At 43.6% G+C, this 24,733-nt stretch overlaps 1 protein-coding gene across 6 annotated transcripts in view; it reads right to left on the reverse strand.

The window, feature by feature from the left end:
• Nhsl1 (NHS like 1) overlaps positions 1-24,733 on the reverse strand; it is a 219,991-nt gene that overhangs the window by 37,412 nt on the left and 157,846 nt on the right. For all 6 annotated transcript variants that reach the window (XM_026786231.1, XM_026786232.1, XM_013351438.2 and 3 more), the window contains exons 2-3: positions 23,882-24,034; positions 2,402-2,526 (exon numbers count right to left, since the gene is read on the reverse strand). In XM_026786231.1, the coding sequence (XP_026642032.1) occupies positions 2,402-2,526; positions 23,882-24,034 (278 nt within the window). The remainder of the gene's footprint in view (positions 1-2,401; positions 2,527-23,881; positions 24,035-24,733) is intronic.

A 24,733-nucleotide genomic window follows, 5' to 3' on the forward strand; every position in this document is an offset into this window, starting at 1 on the left:
ACCATCACACACCACCATACACATGCACACACACCATCACACACCAGCACACACATGCACACACACCATCACATACCACCATACACATGCACACACATGCACACACCAGCACACACACCAGCACACACCAGCACATGCAACAACAAATAAATATTAAACTTTTTAAGAAGGAAAGAAAAGAAAGAACATGTAGGTTTCAAGAGCTCTGTCTGTGGTTGCACTTTCCGGTTCCTGCTCCAGGGGAGACAGTGCAAGCAAATCCCCCTGTGTTGTCAGAGTGAGTAAGCAGCCAGTAAGAATTTAGAAATCAGGTCTCCATTCTATTAGAATCTTGAAGAGTTGCCAAGATAAACTAAGTTGTTGCCAGGGACCCCTTACGCTTGGATACTCACAGCTTATACAACCGTGCCACTCCCAGACCACCATTTCTGGCTCATTCCTAGGCGCTATTTCTGGGCCCACCATTGGCTTTTCCTGCTGTGGGGATCAGTGGAAGGCTGAGGTCTCCCTGGATATACACAAATCTCACTGGACACTTCACCTCTGCTTTTCATTTTCCCTACTTGTGCCAATAAAGAAGAATAAGAGTTTTTGATATTCAAGAACAGATCAACTTTGAAATGCCTGTTTGTCCCATTATATAATAGTAGACAACCATTTTTGTATGCCTTAGCAAAAAGACTAGCCTAACATGTCAACATACCCTTTAGGAAACACACACATATGCGCACACACACACACACACACACACACACACACACACACACACACACACACATCACTATCCAGGTGGGAAAGAAGGCAATGAGATCTGACGCCCTCTTCTGGTCGCCGAGGCAACAGCATGCTGTGCACTGACATACACTCCCACTTCACGCATGCCCATAAAGTAAAACAATCAAAATAAATCTTCAAAAAGTGCTTTCTAAGCCAAACCCAATCCCCTTACCTTAATTAATTTCACTGTCTGTCCACATCACATACTACAATGAAAATGAGACAATGAAAATAAAAATCTCCACCTCACACACACACACACACACATAAATATATACACATATATATATACTTATATCTCATATGTATTTAGAACCAAGGGAGCATACTCTCTGATGTCGCTTGTGCGTGCGACAAGAGGCAGCATGAGGAAAAGGAACCCAAAGGTACACAGAGTCACCAAGTGAACTGGCCACTGTAACAAAACTAAGTAGAGGCATTACTTCCCCACCCAGCCTATTCCAACATACCACTTTTTTTTTTTTTTTTTGATTTTTCGAGACAGGGTTTCTCCGTAGCTTTTTTTGGTTCCTGTCCTGGAACTAGCTCTTGTAGACCAGGCTGGCCTCGAACTCACAGAGATCCGCCTGCCTCTGCCTCCTGAGTGCTGGGATTAAAGGCGTGCGCCACCACCGCCCGGCCCCAACATTCCACTTTCAAAACAGGGTTTTTCTATGTTTGCTATGGGTTTGAATATATGGTTTATGCCTCTATGGCACAAGTTTGCACGTTTAGTCCTATGAGGACGGTTCTCCAGGGGCAAGACTGTCAAACAGTCAGACTATTGGCAAGTTGACAGGTCATTCAGGGTGTGCTCTAGAGGAGAACTAAGGTGGTTTTTGTTGGACCCGCCCAGCCACTCTCTTGCATCCTGTTATGAGATGTGACCTGTTCTCTGATACCTTATTCCTGTCACTACATCCAGCGTGATATGACAGTCAAGAGGACTCTCACCAAAACTGTGTGCCATGTCCTGAATCCCTCAAACGGTGATCTCTACAGACCTATACAGACCTCCCCCGCTCAGGTATGGGGCTAGCGCAGAGCTCTCTGAGAGGTGGCTGAGCTCCAGGTAGTAAGAAAAACAAAACATTTTTTCAAGACATCTTCTGCTAGCCAATAGATATTCAACATGTACAAATGTACAGAGTGAACATTGCTTTTGTGCATCTCTTGGATCATGGCCTTGCCTCTCTTTTGTGTAAAAAGTAGGACAATTTTACGCTTGAGGATAAATTGCAAGCAGAGTATTGAGAGCTCCTGGGGGGGCTCTTCACCCATTTCCCATCTGCACGAGATCATACATGAGTCAGGGTGCTTTCGTCAAAACCAAGAAATTAACTTATGACAACACTCAACTAGAAGGAACAGTTTGTTCTGGGTCATTAAGCTTTCCTCTGCTGCACGGTGCAATGCAGAGGTCCGTGCTGCAGGGACCCGTGCTGCAGGCAGGGACCAGTGCTGCAGCTGCCCGTGCTGCAGCTGCCCGTGCTGCAGGGTGCAATGCAGACCCCCGTGCTGCAGGGGCCTGCATTGCAGGGGCCTGCGCTGTAGCTGCCCGTGCTGTAGGGGCCCGTGCTGCAGTGGCCTATGCTGCAGGTGCCCGTGCAGATGCTAGTCTCACCTTCCGCTCTGTTTCCACGTCCTCATCTTGATAATCATGGCATGGGCTGGAGCTGGCTGCAAAGGTGGGTCCCTGAGAATAGTACTGAGAACTTCGGCATCCATCCCGCCTCAGCTTGTCACATTCTGCAGAAAGAACGGGCAGCAAGGGCCAGAAGCCATTAGAAACCAGAATTTCTGGAAGTCCATGTTACTTAACTTTTCCAGTAATATTTTCCTAAGCAAAATAGAATTTCAAACTAATGCTATAAACGATTAAGGGTTATTAAGGCACTAAATGGCGCGTCAATGCACTTTAAGTGGGTCTTCAGAGCGCTCCACGACCCTACGCAGTAAACACCTGTCAGCAACACTGTTCCCAGGAAACTGAAGGTTAGCATAATTAAAACACACAGTCAATATGCTAGGCAAAAAAGGAGTGAATCAGAATGTCACCCCAGGGCCTTTGCTACTGTACTGTATTTGCCACAGAGTTACTGATTATATTATAACAGCTTTTCCAAACCCATAACACAAGTGATGGCCAAGCCACACTTGTTTCTAGGACTTAGCACAGGTGACATGAGAGATCATCTAACGACTGTGATGCTATCGCTTTCCAGAGAGATGGGGTGGGGCAGGGGGAGGAGGGAGGAGAGCACAGGGTCCTGGAAATGAGACTCACAGCCCTGAAGATGCTATGCAGGTGCTGTATCACTTGGCCTGCAATTTAATTTTGATATCAAATTTGCTATGTGGGATTTCATTGGAAGTGATGTGCTAGCCCCAGATATCTGCCAGCCCACAGAGGAATGCCTGGCAGCAGCATGGAGATTAACAGGTTCATGTGTCTTGATGGGCAAAAGGTGGGGTCACAGGCTAAGGTCACAAGGGACACCAAGGCAAGAATTCTCGTTATCTGGGCTAGCGTGTGGGGACAGCACCGATGGCTTCTGGAGCTTTCCCAGTTATTAGCCAGACCTATTAAGGAGGCATATGCCAGGAAAGAGGAGTGAAGTATAGTTCCCTTCAACTTCAAAGGCAGAAAAAAAAAAGGTGCTTTTCTAAAGGTTTTCTCTTTACAGAGATTTTTTAAAAACCATACACCTAAAAGCCCAGAACCAAACTAAGGCCTCACCACAGTTCCTGTGTTAACACAGAACCTACACAGACCCCCACTAGAGAAGGACACTCACTTCAGGAAGAGGTAAAATCATGAGGTTTTTGTTGTTGTTTACGAACAGAAAATAAAAAGACCACTTTCTTCTTTCTTGCAAGGGGAATGGATGGAGGAAGTTTCTAATTCAGAACTATATATCAGACTTGAAAAGGAAAAAAAAAAATTCCCTGACAACAGTCACTAAGCTCTCTGAAAATGTCAAGGTAACTGGAAGATGAACGCCACGAGACAGCTAAGGAACAGCTTCAGCCACTTATGGGGCTGGCAAGTGTTCATAACACTTTCTAAAGCACAGTCTTCAAGTGCCTGAAGCTTCCAGAAGCCACACTGTTTTTAAAATTAGATTTATTTATATATTTATTTATCACGAGTGTAGAGATGAAAATTCACTCATGCAATCTAGCCCTTTAGGCAGAGAAATATTTTCCAGCTCCCCAACAGTTATCAATTACTCTGAGATAAATACAAACGGCTTAGAGCCTTCGTCTACTGAGGTGAGGCTATAGGAAACACGGAGGGTATCTTTCAAATGGTATTCTCTGGAGATTTCTGGGATTCTTGAATATTTGATTTAGTTTCTTTAAATACCTCCCTCAAGGGAGGGCTAAAAACAGTAACACTGAATTCAACAGTTTTACATCCTATACCTTAGCACAACCTGGTGGGTTCGGCATGTAATGCGCTACTAGATTCACTTTGCCGTGGCCCTAGGAATGGACCATCCTAACCATCTCTGTACCATTGAGTCTTCTAAGGGCAGGCAAATCTTCTAAGACAAGCCACCACAAATTATGACCATCTACAGCTACACGCCTCTGCAACACAGGCTTTTCAAATACCCAACAAGGAAAGGAAAATAAAGACAGACACCGAAGCCTTTAAACGAAACTCTTGTTCACCATCATCGTTTCTGGCCACACTATGTAAGAAGGTGAAGAGCATGAACTGGTACGGTGGCACACACCAGTAATCCCGGCATTAGGGAGGTGGAAGCCAGAAGAACAAAAGTTCAAGGCCAGCCTAAGCTAACCAAGACAGACCATGCCTCAAAATAAACAAAACCAACCAAACAAATGAAAATACTTTAAATTTTGTTTCTGTATCGATAACATGTGAGACTGTATTTGAAATATAAGATTTCTTTCTCTTGGAAGTAGAAACTCGTGGCCTAGCCCAATTCTAAGAGTGACATTAGTTCTTATCTTGGGAGAAATGCCTAAGAATACTAAACTCGGTTAAAATGATTGATACATGTTAAATCTTAAAAGCCCAAGTACTTAAGAATAACCTCCCAAACACTAAGAATCATGGGAGGTTAGCAACCATGAGTTCTGTACACCTAGTTGTGGTGCCTCCATCACCCAGTGCAGAAGACAGAGCATGATGTTCATCTCAGAGAAATGTGGACATTGAGGTCCAGCAAACACTAGTGGAGGTTTAGGACTCAGCAGCTGATCTTTTTTTATTTTCTCTCTCTGATGCAATTTCTGAAATAAAGTAAACTCACAAAACTCTAGTGTTACTTATTCCAACGCTAAGGGAAATTTAGGAGAATTTCCGTTATCAACTTGCAGTAGATCTTGGCTTCTGAAACCATGGTTCTGTTCATTACGACTGAATGTATTGTGTGCTAATAAATGAGACAAGAGTGGAACAAACCACCATGAAAAAACAAAGACCCTTCAAACACAGCAAGAGTAATTTAACTGCAAGGCAGCCCATAATTCACAGCCAGGGTTCACCAGCCACTGCAAGACAGAAACAAGCCCTGAACACAGGAGCAGACCCATCTTTAGCGCACACTCTTGAAACAGAAATGAAGGCTATAACTAAGTTAATGTTCTCAAAGGAGTGCTCGAATAAGTATCACTGTTGAGGCCTCTGCTTGCCCAATTATGAAATTTCCCCTCCTTCCTTTTAGGAAAAAAAACAAGTTATTTAGCATAAGGAATATGCTCAAACATTCCCAGTAAGCCAAACTTTTAAACACAGAAGTAAAGAATCCTAAACAAGACAGCCGTCTAACCAACTCAAGAATTTACCTTAGAAATGCCAACAGAATCTACTGCAAGAAGGAGGAACAACCTGAGCAAGCATCCCTAGCATAAATACAAAATGCTGGGCACAGCACAGCACAGCACACACTCCTGCAAGCCCAGCACAACGCTGGGCACAGCACACACTCCTGCAATCCCAGTACAACACCGGGCACAGCACACACTCCTGCAAGCCTAGCACAACACTGGGCACAGCACACACTCCTGCAAGCCCAGTACAACACCGGGCACAGCACACACTTCTGCAAGCCCAGTATGGAGGAAGCAGACAGGAGGTGTCGAGTGCTTGCTGGCCAATCAGCCATTTGGCAAGTCAGGGAGCTCCAGGTTCAATGTGAGACTCTCTCAAAAAAATAAGACAGAGGGGCTGGGAAGATGGCTCAGGGGGTAAGAACTCTTTCCACACAAGAGAGAAGATCTGTGTTTGGACACGTAAAGACAGGTGTGGCCATGCATGATTAGCACCAGGTTCAGTGAGAGATCTTGTCTCAAAGAATAAGGTGGATCTCAGTAAAGGAAGACATCTGATCCATGTCTGGCCTCCATATGTACATACACAGTGCACACACAGGGCACACACACAACACACACACAAGTTGGAGAAGGACTGAAGATACCTGATGTCAATCTCTGTTTTCGCATGTACCTGCACGAACATGTGCACGCATGCACACACACACACCACGTAAGATCTAAAAAATAATCTATTATGATAAGTTTCTGAGAGCTATTTTCAAAATTCATTTCTCTCTGGGCACTCTTACCGAATTCCCTCTTTCTGTGTTACTGCTTCTAAATTTACTTGAGCAGTCACAATGAACTAGAATACACAGCAGCTGCCGAAAGTCCTAGACTCTCAGTGGCTTAATACACCAATTTCAAAATCTCAGTGGCAGAAGGTAGTTATGCTATCCTCACACAGTCAGAGCTGGTGGTGGGTCTGGTCACCATCTCTACCTAAGGGCAGGCAGATGGAGGTCACCTCACCTGGGACTTGCAGTAAGAATCTGGTGTTGCTCACACTGGCTCTTCTGCCTGGAAGTTATAGGAGCTCCATATTGTTATTAGTTGAATATTAGTTTCAGATGAGTTACATTTGTTTATGCTATGAAATATTTGTTTCAATGATGCAAAGATGTGATGCATTGTTCTATGTTGCATTTGTTTAACTCTGGGAAGTTGTGTTACTGTGCCAGTTTAAAACACCTGATTGGTCTAATAAAGAGCTAAACAGCCAATAGCTAGGCAGGAGAGGGATAAGAGGGGCTGCCAGGCAGAGAGAATAAATAGGGGGAGAAAAAGAAAAGGGGGGCTAGAAGAGAAGGAGAAGAGGATTCTGGGAGGCAGCTACCCAGCTAGAGGTGGAATAAGAAGGAAAGAAAAGATACAGAAACAGAGAAAGGTAAAGCCCAGAGGCAAAAGGTAGACAGGATAATTTAAGAAAAGCTGGCTAGGCCAGGCAGTGGTGGTGCATGCCTTCAATCCCAGCACTCTGGAGGCAGAGATAGGCAGATCTCTGTGAGTTTGAAACCAGCCTGATCTACAGAGTGATTTCCAGGACAGGCTCCAAAGCTAAGAAGAAACCTTATCTTGAAAAGCAAAACAAACAAAAGAAAAAAGAGAAAAAGAAAGAAAGAAAAGAAAAAAAGAAAAAGAAAGGAAGGGAAAGCTGGCTAAAAATTAGCCAAGTTAAGGCAAGCATTTATAAAACTAAGTCTCATTTGGGAGCAGGGTGGCAGGTCCCCCAAAAGAGCAAACAGTAAAAAAAACCAACTGCACTCCATCAACTCCAATGTTGTTGAGTAAAACAAGCTGGACAGTTAGTCCTAACTTGAAGAAAGTTAGGGAGTTGATAATATTCCAGAACAGCTCAGAAGAGTCTACCCAATAGAGGAATAATGGCACTGACGGTAGTTTCCAGATTTTTGTTACCTCGTCTCTCACTGTGTTATTTCAGTTCTAAAACGAGGCAGAGAAACTTCTGAAAAGCAATCCGCAACTTCAACGAAAGTCAACCTTTCTGTTTCTGTAAAGGGGGACTGATTATTACGAAGACCGTTAGAGCCGTCAAGTAACTGTCTAGAATCCAGACAGACTTAACACGTAGCTTACTCTATGTGAGAGCTAGGGGCAGCCCCTGGGTCTCTTAGGGATGCAGATTCCAACCTGTTGAACCGCAACATTAGAGTTCCATTAATGGACATTAATTTAACAAAGACTTTCCGGTCCTCTGTCTGCGCAGGCACTGTGTGAGACCCTGGGGTACAAGAACTTCCACAGAGCCCACTATCAGGAGTGTGTGCAAAACAATTCTCCCCAATACCCATTGCTGTTAGACTTCGCCCGTAAATCATACCTACTCTGATTCATTACTGAAAGTCAGCAGGTAACCAGATTGGCTTGCTAGCTGTAAAATTATTAAGAATTATTAAGATTTTGTGCTTTTTTTTTTTTTTTTACCAATTTTAGCTACACCTTCACCAAAACACCACGAAGCTGGGAGCACTTCTTTTCCTAAGAATGCAAGACACTTCTACGGGAGTCCTCTCTCCGTCAATGGCTGGAACCTTTCTAATACCCCTCAGTCCAAAATAGGGCTAAATAATTCAAACCGATGTAACTCCCGAAATCATAAAAATGATTATGCATCTAATCAATTTTACATGACACAAAGATTCATGATTAAGAGTGGTTTATTCTATAAGAGTGTCAGCACCCACAAAATATACGGATACTTATCAAAGCAAAGAAGAAAAAATGAAAGTTCTCTGGTCTAAAAATATGATTTATACATTGAACTGTGTCCTCTCAAAAAATATAGAGAAGTCTTCAGCCTGTATACCCATGTGCTTACTTGGAAATGAAATCCTTCCTGGTAGAACCAGGTTAAAATAAGGTTGTTAGAGTAGGGCCTAGTGAAATATGACTGATGTCTTTAGAGGAAGAGGTGAAGAGACAGGAGGGCCCTCTGAAGACACAGGGAAAGCAGCCACGTGAAGCTAGAGGCAGAGTTTGGAGCTGGCTGGGGCCACCAGAAACTGGAAGGGGCAAAGAAGATTTCCCAGAGAGGATGGAAGGAGAAAGCCGTTGCCACCAATTTAATTTTGAACTCTCCGTCCCTAGGCCTATGCGATAAAACATTTCCTTTGTTTTAAGCCACCCGGTTTTACGATAAGTTGTCACAACAGCCTTCAAGTATTAGAAAAGGATAAGCCAGGGGGAAATGATCGAAGACTTTTCTAGAAATCTGTGTCGAGGGGTAGATTCTTGACAATAACCTCAGTGCATCACATGGAAAGACACATCACAAGAACTGGGCACGACAGGCACCCACCTAACTACTCGATGGCTGTGTAACCCTGCTAATGTAACATCTGCTTTTCTGTCCCAAGAAAAGCGCTTCTTCAGAAAGGAAATGGTTGGCTTGAAAACTCACAAAAGTCGTAACAGTAACTGCCGTGTGTTAGTTACACCCACTTTAAAAGCTTCCTGTGTCACTACCCTAAGATCTCTCGCTACACATAAAGTCAATTGCTCTTCATGACTCTAAGACATGCAGACTAGTATAGTCACATTGTACACAGGAAAACTTAAAGAGACAAAAGTGTAATCTGTTGTGCCGTGCATGGTGGGACCACCAATGGAACCCAGGTGCTGCGGCCTGGGGGCTCATTTTTCTCTCCTAGGAGTAATACCATGCATAACTGCATTGCTTAGGATGGGAGATTAGATCATCCTCATTTCTCCCTGAACCTCTACTATGGCTCCCACCAAACTCATGCTGGGATTTAACTGCTGCTCTGATGGTTCCAGAAATGGGATGCTTTGGCTAGGAAAGCTCCACTCTCACAGACAAGTGTCATTATCCCGGGAAGGAATAAGGCAGCAGGGATGGGTGCCCTTTCTCTGTCCTTGTATCACTTAGAATGGCAAGAGCACCTTATCAGATCTTGGGCTTTCCAGTCTTCAGAGTGAAGAGCAAAATGTCATCTGCCCTTCTGAGGTCGTTCTCAAATCCTCGGTTGTACAGAACCATGTCTTATGACTCCACCCCTCCCCCCCCCCATGCTATGGTGAATTTGTCAGAATCACAGCGGTGACTCTACCTTCGGGACTTATCTCCTGGGACAGTTGCCTATTACTCTCAAGCCACTGCAGTCACCTCCATCTTCATTAATATTCATCTCCCTTCCCTTCTAGGCTTTAGGGGATTCAAAGGAAGAAGCCATAGCTCATGCCTTCTTAGGTCTACTGTGCCCCACATGGTATAAGGTTCAACGTACGCCTTTTGACACACAGACACACACACATACACACAGACACACACACACTTCCTAAACCATGTGAGAGAGACAAAGGAATGATGAAAGAAGAACTTGCAACCAAAAGGCCAAAAGAACCCACAAAGTTTCCTAACTTACCCTTCCCAGGCCAGTGAAGCAGGGACAGTTTATATGAGGATGGACGCCTTCCTTGGGGAGTTGGGAGAGGCTCGGGTCAAAAGCACCAGCCTAGATTCCACAGGGTTCTAGACATGCCACATTTTAACATCTGAGTATGGTTTCTCTTTAACAGTATTAAATCTTTCATAACCCTCTTACTAGAACTCAAGGTCATAAAACTTTGGGCGAACCCCAGCTGCAGAGTTAATTGCAAGGATGATGGCGGTCACACGCCGCTTCAGTGGAGATGCCCTACCCGAGGCCAGCAGCTAAAATGCTCATTGTTTTCAGATCGCTGGGTTTTAAGGCCAATAACACCTGGCATTTTTAAAAACCAGCAAGCCCTTTGCTCTCACTACTTGATTCATGTTTAAAATAACCGTGTGTGACTTAAAGCAGGGTGGGTGTGCATTTTGTCCGTCTCCTATCTTAGGAAATCCAGATGCAAAGTCTCTCATAGTCCCGGATTCTATCGCACTTACTTTCCATCAGATTTAGGATGGCACGGTCTAGGGCCAGCACATCTTCATCTCGGGCCAGGAGAACTGAGAATGCGTAGGCTACAGGCATTTATGTCTAGAAAAAAAAATCAATTCCAGCCTAGCGCTGGGCCAGGTATGATATAGCTAAGATAATTTTGTTTTGTGCTTTTAGTGAAGCACGAAGGAAAAACCGCACTTACATATCACGCCTTGTAAGTATTCAAAAAAAAAATCACCACAAAATGCATTTTTAAATTGACCTCTCACTTCATTAATTTGTTGGGTTTGACGAGATTGTAAAAGAGAAGGAATCTAACTGAATCCATATGCCACTTACAGATAATGAATTTGCCAAAAACACATTTGGATTTTCCAAAAAATCCTTTAAAGCAGTTTACTTCGATTTATTAAAATTGTCTCCGAGCATCAACAAACTTGAAGATAATTAAGAGTCTATAGATGCGCCAGCAATTTCCAAGTGACTCACTCATTTAGCCAACTTACATGAATCTTGTCCATAGGTATTTGTTTTCTAGATAATGACAGAAATTTTAAATGCTAAGAATTCAGATGAACATACCCTTTCTGTTTACTGTGGGGCTAATGATTCTTCTTCTCCTCGGCTTTAAGTAAGAGTTGGTATGCAATTAGACAGGCACACTCAACAATGACATCCAACACATTGCTGTGTTCCAAGTACTCAAGTCGGAACTACCCTGCGATGCAAGAATATTCGGCGCAGAGACCAGTTTCTCCCTAAGCATCACTTCATAGATCCTCAGCATCCAAAGCAACATCAAACACAAAGGACAAAGCAAAAACGCATGGCTTTAACAGTCTTGCCTATGTCTTGGGAAGTTTCTAAAAGTGAGGGTCTGTTTCTGTGTCCCGGCTGACAGGAGTAAGATCTGCTTAGTATTAGGTGAAGAAAGTCCAGCCAATCCGAGAGAAGGCAACTCTGGCCCAAGTGTCAAGTGGGGAGGAGCTCTGGACAGGAATGAGTCTTACATTGTCTGAAGAGGGGAAGAGAGTTAGCCAGAGTTTTATTTCAGGAGAAAGGTGGAAGGGAAGTCACACCATGGGGTCTGTGATTCTGTTGACAGATTCTCTCTCTCTCTTTCTGTCTGTGTGTGTACATGCACACACGTGCATGCATCTACATTTATATGTAGGTACCCGTGCACATGGGGCTGTAAGCTGACAAGTGCCTTCCTCAATCACTTCTCTACCTTAAAATTTTGAGACAAATCTTCCACTAAACCCATTTGGCCAGCATGGCTTATCGGCAAGGCTCGGAGTCCTGTTATCTCTGCCTCCCCAATCCTGGGATTACAGGTATGTAACACTGAGTCTGACTGCTTTCCTATGTGCTAGAGATTGAAACTCAAGTCATTTCTGTGCGACAGGCCACCCCCACAATGCCTGCAATGCCTTGACCCATTTCTTAGTAAACCTCTAAATATCCTTCTACATCTGAGGCCATGCTAACTTAAGGGGAAACCAAGTAAGCAGGCAGAGATGCAAAAGCCCAAGCTTCCAAGTCACTGCCGCAGGATAGTGGGTTTTGTTTTAATCTTCAAGACACTGCAAACTCAGCTGTTTAATTAAATTCCCCTAATTTGGACAGTATTTCTCCAGACTGAGGTACCTCGGCATCCCCAGGCAGGCTCATTAAGGCATCGTCTGGTCTACTCCCAGTGCTCAGTAGGTCGGGAGCAGGGCCCAAGAACATTCATTTCTAGCCATCCCCTGGGAGATGCTCATGCTGCTAGCCCAAGGGCCACCACACGAGGGCAAGGCTCAGAGGCAGATAACGCTCTACAAAATTAAAGGTGGCTGCTGTGACACCACTTAGGGGAGGACAAAAGTCAATGCGGGCTTCTCTACTTGGAGGAGGCAGCAAGCAGGGACTTTCCCTACTGCCCGGCCAAGAGGACAACAGACTCTTTATAGTTGGAGACTTCATGCATATTTCAATGTAAGAGATTATTTTAAAGGGCGAGAGGGTGGCAAGATTGTTCATGTCCAAAACATGTGTGTGTGTGTGTGTGTGTATGTGTGTGTGTGCACGCACACGCATGCACACACACCATTTTTAAAAGTTTCAAAAGGACAGAGGGTGAGCTTAAGTTCATTAAGTCTCTCAGTAGACAGTACCTTAGCAAGAAGACAGGATGAAGCTGAATCTGGCTGACAGGCTACAGATCTGGGATGGAGGAGGAACGCTGTATCTGATATCTTTTATCTCCTAACTGTTTTGTTTTACAAAAAAAGCTCCAATTCTTGCTATTTACAAAAATGTTTTACATGTTAAGACATCCTTAAAATGTTTGGTGGTCTTAACTTGTATTTGGTATTCCAGTTCACCTCCAAACGCAGAGGCAGCTTCCTGCAGGCTATTACAATCCTGTACCTGAAAACTGCTTCCCCTAAACTTTCAACACGGTTAAATACAGTGAGCCCTTTAACGGGTCCAATGGTGAGAACTTGAGTTCCAGTTTTTCCATGTTCTAAATGGAAATATCAACGTCTCCCAAAGATCTCCAAGTCCTAAGTGTAGGTGCACGGTAGGTATCTAGGTATCCAGTGAGTTATCAAATGAAAGAGTTCCTGTATTTACTTAGTAGTGTACCCTTAAAAGGGTAATGAATACAACCCCAACAGAAGTGCTGGCCCCATCATTCATTACACATTATCCTGGGCCACAGCTTCTGCCTCAGTTTACCCAAGGTGATAGTCTAAGTCGTCAGTGTGGAAGGACACTTCACATGTGAGGGGTGGTAAGGGCATAGGTTAGAACGAGGAGCAATAAAGGACTGAATGAGAACCCGGTAGATGAGGCCTTTCAAAGCTCAGAGTAAGAGAAGAGTAGAGAATGAGTAGGTGGGGTGAGGTGACAACATTCAACGGCTAGTCAGGATGTCTACTCAAAGAAATGGAGCCTCAGTACGTTCCAGAGCTGTTGTAGTTTGGAAATGAAATGTCCCCAAGGACTCATGTTTTGAAGGACTGGTCCCTAGACAGGGTTCGAAAGTGGGGCTTTAAGAAAGTGGCAGGCTCGTGGGGGCTCTTAATCAATAGGTTACTAATCCATTGATGGGTTCATAGCTGAATGGACAGTTTAGGCAGCAGAAATTATGAAAGATGGGGCCTGACGGAAGGAGGCAGGTCACTAGAGACCTCCCTTTGAAGGGCACAGCTTGTTTCCTAGTCTTGTTCTTTCTCCCCGCTTTTCCATACTGTGTTGTGAGCAGCCTGCCCTGTCACCAAAATTCTCAGCCCTACTACTTGCCTAGACAAAAAATAAATTCAATTATCCAGCCAAGAACTGAACCCTCTGAAATGCTGGGCTAAAATACCCCCACCTCCTCCCCATAAAGTCTTCTACTTCGTGCATTTTGTCAGTGAGGAAAACCCAACACACTAACCACCCAGATGCTAAAATTAAAAAGCTAAGTGCATCGTGGGTAATTCCCAGAAACTATCTGGCCTGCCAGAACAGATAGATGTCCCAGGAAAACAAAATTTCCAGAGAAAGCACTCGAGTCAGTTTTGGGGAAGAATAGAACAGGAGAGGAGGAGAGGAAAGAATGACATCATTCAAACAGACGGGTTTTCCTGCGAAGGGGGACAAGCCAAAACATATTTTTACCCAATTCCAAGTGACTTCTCCTTTCAGTTTATACAGCTCATTCAGCAAAATGCAGACAAAGATAGGGAAGGTGGAGGTCGCAGAGAGAGAACACACTGCTTGTTGGTCATCAGCTCAATGGAAGTAAATCCATCAAATGGAAGTAAATCTGCTGACTAACGTGTTCGCACACACTGTTTATCTTGTGTGCTGTGACCAATATCACCCCCATTGACATTAAACACCACGGGCAATTTATATACATATATACTTATGAGTATGCACATGCATATATATCCATATGTAATTTTAAATTCAGATTCCATATATGAGAAAAATATGTGGCAATGAAGGAGCTTTTAAAAGGCATTTTGATTAATATCTCTTTATAACTAATAAGGTGGGTAAGGGGCCTTAGTAAGTAAAGACCAGTACCTAAGCCACTAATCCTCGGCTTTTTTTTTTTTTTAAACACACACCCTCAAAAGCATTACTATTAAAATGTCATTTGCCGTCACAGAAATCCAACTTCTACAACCTCTTCTCTCTACATTCCCAAATTAATTTAAGTAGGCTTGCAGAGTGGAATCTGACTGGAATGAGGGCTTCTGACTGGCGCCCATGATGAACGTTGAGTGTGTGGATGGCTGGCGTCCTAGCTGAGCACAACCAGAGAAGTAGCAGTGCAGGCCATCTCCCCTCACGTTAGAATCAGGACAGCCACCTAAACAGCTGAGGAGACCAGCCAGGTCACTCAACACAGGCAGCCCGCAGAGATTCTCGGCCAAGAGCAGAGCCTTGGCTGGACGGGGAGCCACGGAGGCCCTTATCTAGGGACCTTCAGAGTAGCATTTTTCTACCACAGGGACTGAGCACAGAGGCCACTCGAGTTACTTTATCAGCAGTGAAAATAGAATTGCTGAGACAGCAGACTATCTGTGGACACAAAAACAAAACAAAAAGCCTTTGTTCAAACAATCCATGGCGCTTTGTTAAGGCCTGGATCATCTGAAGGTCTGTACTCCTGGTCTGTCTTTTGTGTGTTAGTAACTCCCATTAAAATGGGAGAAGGGTGTCCTCCTTATCTATCTGAAAGAGCTCTAAGCAAGGATGCTTCACTTTCCCAGCCCCCGATGTCCCTCTCACAGGTGATACCAAGGAAAGCACCCGTCGGCATCATTGTGTATGAAATAGTAGCTAAAAGACATCAAGGATGGACACATTAACCAGACTGCTTCCTTCATAATCAACATTCTCTTAAGCTCATATTTTTGTCTTTGTTCCTCTATATTTCTTAAAAAGGGATTTAAGCCCCTGTTTCGAGCATTTTCCCCTAACGATAAACATTCTAAGCCTATTGAATGCCGGACACATTAAAAAAAGCGGAATGGCTTCAGTTGTGTGGCCGATGCCCTTTGAAAAGTCAGCCTAACTAAACTGTCCAGCACTGGGCGCAAGATTATCAGCTGACGTCATCTTTCTCACCAAAGGGCTAACAATGCAGCAGAGCCACGTTTCCAGCAAGCCTCCAGCGCCCCTCTTAGGGAACCACGTGATTTCTGGCTCCAACTCAACCCATGCTTCCCCAATTCCCTAAGACGACACGGTACCACCTCTGGTGCTACACACTGCTCTCTGGTTCACTGCCTCTTAACTGCTCTTTCAAAGGTCACCAAAGACTTCCTAATGACCGAGTCAATGGGCAGTCTATAAGCACCAGGGTGACTGCCCTGTCCTGGTGACTTTCTCCTTCCCCAATTATTCTCTTACACCTTCTGCTGGGGCAACCTCTGTAGATATAAAACAATTAGGCTTCCAGGGTAAATTGAACCCCACCGCCAGCCCTTCATTCTCTCTCTTGTTCCTAAGACAGTCTCATGGTTGTTCATTAGCTCTGACGCAGCTCTCTGAAGTTGTAGGGGACCGGGACTTACACAAATGAAGGAGCATTTCTAGTTCCGTGTGCTAGACTGTGGGCTGGGGATACACGGGACAAAGTCTAGCTACTAAAAGTCTTGCTTTAAAGGGTGAATAAATGTGGAAACATAATCACATGACTGGTTTAAAGCTTTTTGAATAGAGCGCAATAAAGTTCTGTGGGAACGGGAAGAAGAGTTGAAAAGGGTTGCTGGGAAGTCCAGAAGAGCTAGTGGAGATTTCAGATGCCTACGGGACTATCAAAGAGAGGGAGGCAGCCAGGTATGAGAGGCCATGGTTCAGAAGGGCAAAGAGTGGATGGCAACACACGGTGGAGGGTGGGGAGAGCAAGAGAGCATTCTAGGTAAAGAACTTTATCAAACTTCCTTGTAAAATTATAAAGACCTTACAAGGAGGGTCAGAGGTCTGTGAAATAGACAGGATGATTTGGTACAGGACACAGGGGACACTTCACACAGGCTGTGGTCTTAAAGACCTGAACGGAAGCTAGAAAAGAATTTCAAATTAAGCAGAGGAATGATTGAGTTTATGTTTTAAAGTCTACACCCAAGGGTAGGGTGAGGCTCAATAGTACCACCGCCCGCCGTCAACCTTGTACCAGTTACTCATACAGTCTTATCTCCCTGGCTGGCTTGAAGCGGCTGGAAGAAAACAAGAGTTACTCATCTCTGGCTCCAGTACAACATCCAGCCCAGTGACTCACTTGCGAGACTTGCCTAGAAAAAGAAAAAACAATCTATAGCAACAGAAACTTGATTTTAAACACTCTGATTTCTCGGGGCTTCGGCTCAGCAGTTAGCATATCTCTTTGCCAATAATCTGCACATATGTCACCCTTCCAGAGCCGAGGCCGATCGGAATTTCGAAGCTTAGGAAGAAACGGAGTTAAAACTATAAGCTGTTTTCGAGAAGCCAGGAAAAAAATTAAGATAAGATTCTCAAGACGTGTACGAACAACTCTGAGATCAGAACTCTGGCCCCCCATCTCAGTTTCTGGAATACTTACTGACCATGGAGAAAGACTCTAACCCAGTGCTGCTGTGGTTGAGAGAAAGAAGACAGATGTGGATCTCACACCTCTGTTCTGTGGCATTTTCTGACTAATATTCTGTGGTCACCTCTTTTCAGAGGCCATTGTTAGCTTCTGCCCCAAACTATATACCTATTTTTCTTAAATTAGAATATGGGGAGCTAGGCAGGGTACTGTGTGCTTGAAATCCCAACACTCTCGAGGCTGAGACAGGAGGCTCACTATGACTTTGAGACTAGTCTAGACTACATAGTGAGTTCAGGGCCAGGCTAGGCTGTATAGACTCTATCTCAAAATAACAATTAGAAAGTGATTTTGAATAATATGTAAATAAACATAATTTAATATTACTTGTGCATAAGAATTCGACATACTTTTCTTTAGCTAGCAATACCCTGCTTTCTTGAAAATATCAATGTTCTGCAGAAAGCCAGAAGCTAGCCAGAACACCAGCTACAAGTGGTAAGTCATTTACCTATTTCCAAACTTTCATCATTTCCCCTCAGAACATATACTTCATATATGTTAAGTCTATTGAGGCATTCGAGCCTAATATAACACTAAAAACAAGCACCAAATGTCACTAAGATGTGCAGGTCACACCTGACATCACACAGTGCTTCTCTGTTTCTCTTGCACTAATTTGAATGTTAAGAACATCGGGGTGAGTGAAGAGAAGATTCTAGCAACAAGATTCTAGCAACAACGGTGAGGCTACCTTGGGCCACAATGAGCTCATGGAAATCGCCTCAAGGAACTGCCTCAGCAAGACACTAAATCCGCCTTGGACCATTAAACTCCCAGGGTGAGCCGGGTCCCTGTGAACTTGCAGGGAGTTGGCAGCTGGCTAAAGACACACGAAAAGAACAAGTTTCCTCAGGATGCCCAAGTGGTCTGAGATCACAATAGGTCTGCAGATTGGATATCCCTTCTCAGGGTTTTGGTTTGTCTGTCTACTGAATGTGAGGGACGGCTTACCAGAGGGTGTCGTCCAGAGGCTGCTGGGGAATAGGGATAAATGCATCGTACTTGTGTGGATGACGAAGAACCACAGCATCATTCTATGGATTTCCCTGCCGTCTTACATCGCTCCTTGTTCTTCTCCTCTCTCCTTCCCCACCCACAATGCACGCTGGGAGTAGAGCATTTATGGAAAGCCCTAACGAAAACCTGACAACCATTTCAGAAAGAGGCCTGTGTTCTGCTAAGTTACATCTGTGTGCCACCAAACTGAACTAAAATACTTTGAGATTCTTTACATACTTCATTTTATTCTCATGAAAATATACTAAAAAGAAATTTATAGATGAAATGGAAAAAGGAAACTTAACCAACTAAGAGACACACTCAAATCCCATATGCCTGGTATACACATGTCAGGATTGGGTTACACATGTGACCTATGCACTTTCCAGAACCAGTCTTCTCTTAGATAGCAAGAACAGGTATTTCTACATTTTAGCTGGCATTCTATTTTTTTCTTAACTTAGGAATGGTTATGATAGATGTTTACTTTAAACTTATTTGTTAAACTGTACCTGTCTTGTGTATTTTATGCTACATTATATTTTAAAAATGATTTTTAAAATTACGAGTATGTAAGGGGATGCACATGCGTACAGTGCTGGTGGAGGCCAGAAGAAGGTGATGGATCCCTTGAAGTTGGAATTGCAGTCAGTTGTGAGCTACCTCATGTGAGTGATGGAAACTACCCAGATCCTCTTAGAAGAGCTGTACATGTTCTTAACTGCTAAACCATCTCGCCAGCACCTCAAGTCCTAATTTTTTTTAAATGTGAAAGAAAAATAAAAGATAAAGAACTAATGTAGTTGGCACAAGTAAGTAGGCACTGTCTGCAGTGCTAGGCAGCTGTGCTATTCTAAAAGTGAAAGTGTTCAATCAAGGCCTACAAAGCCACGCCTACAAAGCCACGCCCACAAAGATTCCCTCTGGGGATCTCCAGGACAAGAATCGACTGCCCAAGGCACAAGGCATATCCGCGAGGTCTCAGAGACCCACCTGCCCAGAGAAGACGGTACAACAGTTGATCTTCCTCATTAGATCCAGGGAAAAGACTGGACGCGGAAACCTGGCAGGCCCTGTTAAGAAACCTAATTTGGAGAAAGCTATCTCCCGCTGAACATTAGACAGGCTGACACACTTATCTCTAGTCATCGGAGGAAAGCGGTTGCTGTCTCACATTGTAAATCTGCAGCCCTGTCCTTTCAGGTGTGATGAACATGACTCCTACCTGACAGGACACAGGGATAACTCAACGCTCCCTATCCCCACACTGGGCTTGCGCTTCTGTTCCTGGTAGAAGTGCAGGACTGTACCTGTAGCCACGGAGCAAGCTGACCTGCTAAAATGAATTTCTCAGCAAGGAACTGTGACTACAAGAACATTCCTGATGCCAACAGCAGATGCTCTGTGAACTAATTCAGGCAGTAGTATACACAGCCACAGAGACTAAATTATCTGTTAAACATACTGTGAGAAACTGTATTTATCTCTCTCAAGTTGAGTTTTTCGGAGACTTAAACAGGATGCCTTTATTTCAGTCTTTAATATGCTCATTATCGTCAAATGAAGTCTTCAAACTGTAGAGAAACAAACAAGGACCCCCCTCTCTCTTGGAGTTTCCGATTCCCCCTTCCCACTCAACTAGGACTCTTTCTAGACAGCTAAAGACAGTGCAGATAAGATTGGTTATAAAGGGGGTACCTTTCATCAAAGCTGTCTCTAATCATGGCATAAAGGTTCAAGTAGCTATGGAGATAAAAAGGTGGAATCTTCTGGAAATTAAGGGCCATGCTAAAAGAATTCTTCATGGATAATCGAGCCATCTTCAAAACCTCACTCTTCTTGGTAAGCCAGATGCCTTGATAAACCAAACAAGGGACTGGAATAATGGCTCCAGAGATCTGTTCCAACTAGCCACATACTGACTTACAACAGTCGGTAACTCCAGCTCCAGGTAATCTAACACCCTCTCCTGGCCTCCACAGGCACCAGGCACCTGTGTGATAACATGCAGGTAAAGCATTCATACATATAAAAATACACAAATCAAAAAAGAAGAAAGAAAGAAAGAGAGAGAGAGAAAGAAGAAAGGAAGAAAGAAAGAAGGAATCCAAGAAAGAAACCAACCAAACAGCAAAATACTATTTTTGAATCTCGGCAACAAGTTTTAGTTAGGTTTCCCACTGCTGGGAAGAGACGCCATGATCACAGCAACTCTTACAAAGAAAACATTTAATCATGGCGACTTGTTTACAGATCAGAGGTTCAGTCCATTATCATGACAGAGAGAATGGCAGCACTCAGGCAGACATGGGGCTGGAGTATGAGAGCCCTATATCTTTTAGGTAACAGGAAGTTGACTGATTGTCACACTGAAGGAAGCTTGAGACCTCACAGCCCACCCCCACAGTGATGCACTTCCTCCAACTAGACCACACCTACTCCAACAAAGCCATACCCTATAATAGTGCTACCCCCTTTAGGGGCACTAATTTCAACCATCACACATGTATCTGCACGGGTAGTAAATCAAGACCTAAATCACTAGAAACACATCAACAAAACCAACATTTGATCTAAAAATGAGGCTACTGTTTTATCAAGCAGAACAAGATGCTGTCTAAATAAACAAGTGAACAGACACACATGCAAATGAGTAAGTACAAAATGGATGCTCAAATATCAACTAATGATGTCTATCTATTACCTGCCCTGGGGCATCAACTTATGCCTAACCTTTGCATAGCACACTTTTCCAAAGCATGTGCCTTCCGTAGTCATTGGACTGACTACTCAACACTCCATATTGCGTTAAGAGTAACCACTCACCATGTATTTGTTACCCCATTGGTACCACTTCCATTTGCACTTTGTAGTCCTTATAACTAAGCAAGTCTATCTTCCTCTCCTTTGAAGAAGAGTGATGGAATAATTCATAAGAGTACTTGAGTCATAACGAGACAGTACTTGTCTATTTAGTAAAAAGAAATGCTGGAACTTCTTTAAGATTAAAGACAAGATCACTGTGAGATTAGGAGGCAGAACAAAATAGATTGCTCACTATCGATAATTACTTTTATAAATTTCTGAGCAAAAGAACGTTCATGGAGAATTAACTTCAACTGATAACTCATTCAACATCAAGTCTTAATGGTACGCATATGTGGAAATACTTGGCGACATCATTAGGGTTCCTTCCCCCGACATCCTGAATCTTCACTTGTGTGGAGGCAATGGATACACTTTTTGTATTCTCTCTGTTTGCTGAGAGGATGCGGGGGAAGTGGGACACAAAGTTCTGTGTGGATCAAAAGTGATCAGAAGTCCATACTGAACAGAAGAGAACCCAGAAGTTCTTTCTCATTCCACCCTACCCATCAGCAGTTCACAAAGCCGTATTTTAAACCTCAAAAAGGAGTTTGAAAAATCCAGACTTTAAAAGGTACAGTCCAAAAAATTTCCCAAAGTTATTAATTTTATGACAAGAATATCTCTTTGATGAAACTCTTGAGGGCATTAAAGCAATTACAAAAACTATCTTGGAAGGATCTTTTCAAAATAAAATTCCAGTTTTGGGGAAACTGGTGCTGGTGGTGATATCTCTTGTGGGGAACTGAAGAATCCAGAGACAGATGCTCAGTCTCCTAAGGGAAGGACAGTTCTGATGTGGGACTTGAAGATACATGAACTGGAGAGTAAGGCAGTTCCCTGGAGAGTGATCAGGAACCAGGTGGGCCTGAATCTTCAGATTCACGCATACCTTCCCAGGGGAACTTTCTATGAGCCAGCCCGTGCAATTGCTTGGCTGCTCAGAAGCTGGGCAGAGCGATGTGAGAGAGGGTACGAGAGAGGCACTGCCTAAGGATCTGTCCTGAGAACCATGCCACCTTCTCAGTGACTACCTGGGGGAGGGAGGAGAACAATGAAAGCAGAGATGTCACCGGCTGAAACAAACTAAAGAGGAACCGCTGGGCACTGCACAGTCCTCGACTGTGGTTAGATGTATGTTCGCTCAGCAATCAGTGTCACCAAGGTGATGAAGCTCAAAGTACAACTCCAAGGTCGTGCGAATGAACAAAGCAAATACTGTTCTTCTTGTTTAAGCTCGTAGTCATCAAACCTTTAAGGTACTCTGGCTCAATGAAAAAGAGAACGTCACAAATGCCTTAAGTTTTAGAGTCTAAAACAAGATACTCTTGAGGCAAACAAAATAAGGTATGTACCATAAAAATTAAAGGGGGAAGAGGTGGGCAAGATGCTTCAGCAGGGAAAGGTGCTTGTCACTAAACCTAAGGACCTGGGTTTGATCCTTAGGAATCATATGGTGGAAGGGAAGAACTGGCTCCCACAAATTAGCATGTTGCCCTCTGACATACGTACATTTGCAGTGGCAAATATATGTATATATGTAGGTAGGTAGACAGATAGACGATAGATGTAAAATAACTAAAGCAAAACAAAACAGCAATAATTTAATGGCAGATCTACCGATTGTTATCTGATTGTCTCCAAGCAAAAGTTATCTGGGTTTCTGTTTGTTTGTTTTCATTCCCAAAGAGCAGCTTTTGGCTTATCTCCTGAATACTTTTCATGGTGTGGTTTGTACTATAAACTACAAATTCAGGTCATGTTTAAGTCTTGGTTGTTGTAGCTAACTTAGAAGTGCCAGGCAAGTTTACCTTAGTGAATTTTTCCTGCATCTAGGTGCAGTGAGAGCAACTGTAGAATAACTCTGAAGATTAAACGAGATGAGACATTCAGGGAGCTAGTCTATTCCCTAGCACTGTACCAAACTGCTTAATAGGCATGCATCGTATCGCTGCGCTGATACATTAAATAATAAATCTCTTAGTAAATGTCTGATACAACAGTAAAAATTCACATAAAGCCAGAGGTTCCTCACTGGGCTTTCTCCTTGAGTCAGTGACAAAACTAACTGTTAAAGACTCAAGTCTTCCACAATAGATATTAGAAACAGTTTCATTAAATTTCAAGGAAACCTCAAATACTTCTTTGGTTTATTTATGTCCCAAATGTCGCACATCCAATTGGAACAGTACACCAAAGGGTAAGAACTTTGGTGTGCTGTCTTATTACCAAGTGTCTACTTTCCCAATGGACCCTTTACCTTGGAAGAATCCCCTGGTCTCCTATCACCTTTGCAAAGACCCTTTGCTACACCCATTTGCTGTTTTCAACATCAACCATTAGTTAAAGTGAGAGTCGTGTACTAGCGGTAGGAATTCACACCTCTTATACTTCCTAGCAGACACTGCCAACAGAATCTATGGTCAGAGAGCCCTGCTGCACATTACCCAAGTTCTGGTACCTCAACTATTTAGCATCATGTCAATGTCTACATACAACCCCGCCTTCCAACCATGCAAAAGAACCAGCTTTAGCAAAGTTGCTTTCAATACATAATGTATCTTTAAGGGCAGTGGCAAGGCCTGGCCCAGATGTTTATTTTCTTTGGATTAGATTAATGCTGGTGGTTTGAACATTTGGAGGGGTTTTTAAGCAGCATTAGGTTCTTTGAAGGCAAATGTACAAGTCAGTAAAAAGGGTCTTCCAAGGACCAGAAGCTTTCAGCCATATGTAAGGATGTATCTATGGAGACATTCAATGTCCACACCTCTTCTTTTACAGACCGTGATTAAAGTCAGTTCTTAACAATTATCAATTAAGCCACGCAAGCACAGAGCGATGGCTGCCTTACCCCTCAGCACTGATTTGAGGTTGAGCTTAGCTTGGCGGTGCAGGTCCTCAACACAGGGGGGTCTTGTAGTGGGAAGGAAAACGTTCTCTTGCTGATGCCATGGTGCCGTGTAGTGGACGGTCCATCGGCTCTCCTCGTCTAGGTTGGAAACGGCTACAGAGACAAAGAAGAGATTCACACGTCAGTTGTTGACCCTGAATTGGTTACATTAAGATAAGGTCCCAGTCACCAGGCACGACAGCTCATGCCTTCAGTCCCAACCATTAGGAGGCAGAAGCAGGAGAACCTCAAAGGTTCAACACCAGCCTGGGTTACATAGTGGGTTCCAGGAATACATTGAGTGAGACCTTGTTTCAAAAACAACCAGAGAAAGGTAAGACTGTGGTATTTAACACACTCACAGGTAAGAACCCACCAGGAACAAGGGAACTAGATTTCATCTCAGGCTCGAGTGATTTTGTCCGTAAAGAAAAAGCACCAACCAACCACCCATCTACCACACAGTATGTTCATAGAATGTTTGCTCAGCTCCCTGCTTCCCAGACCCATAGCTCCTCCTCCCGCTCCCAGGTTAGAAAAATGACAGACAAAATTGACCATTCCTCCTTATCCACAGACAACAAACCAAGTTTGCCAATGGTACAATGTGGCCGTCTCATTAAACAAACCAGAAACAAATTCCCCATCATGAGGTTGGGACCAAACATCTATCTTCTACTGCCTAACTTAAAAACACCATTGTTGCAAGCACAAATAAAAAATTTAGGACTTAGTGTATTCGGTTTGAACAAGATCTGCAATGTAAAATTCTCTCATTTATGCTTCCATGGGCTGCTTCCACTGTAATTTTTT

Source organism: Microtus ochrogaster, linkage group LG4 (genome assembly GCF_000317375.1).
Source record: "Microtus ochrogaster isolate Prairie Vole_2 linkage group LG4, MicOch1.0, whole genome shotgun sequence".
Classification (NCBI taxonomy): domain Eukaryota; kingdom Metazoa; phylum Chordata; class Mammalia; order Rodentia; family Cricetidae; genus Microtus; species Microtus ochrogaster.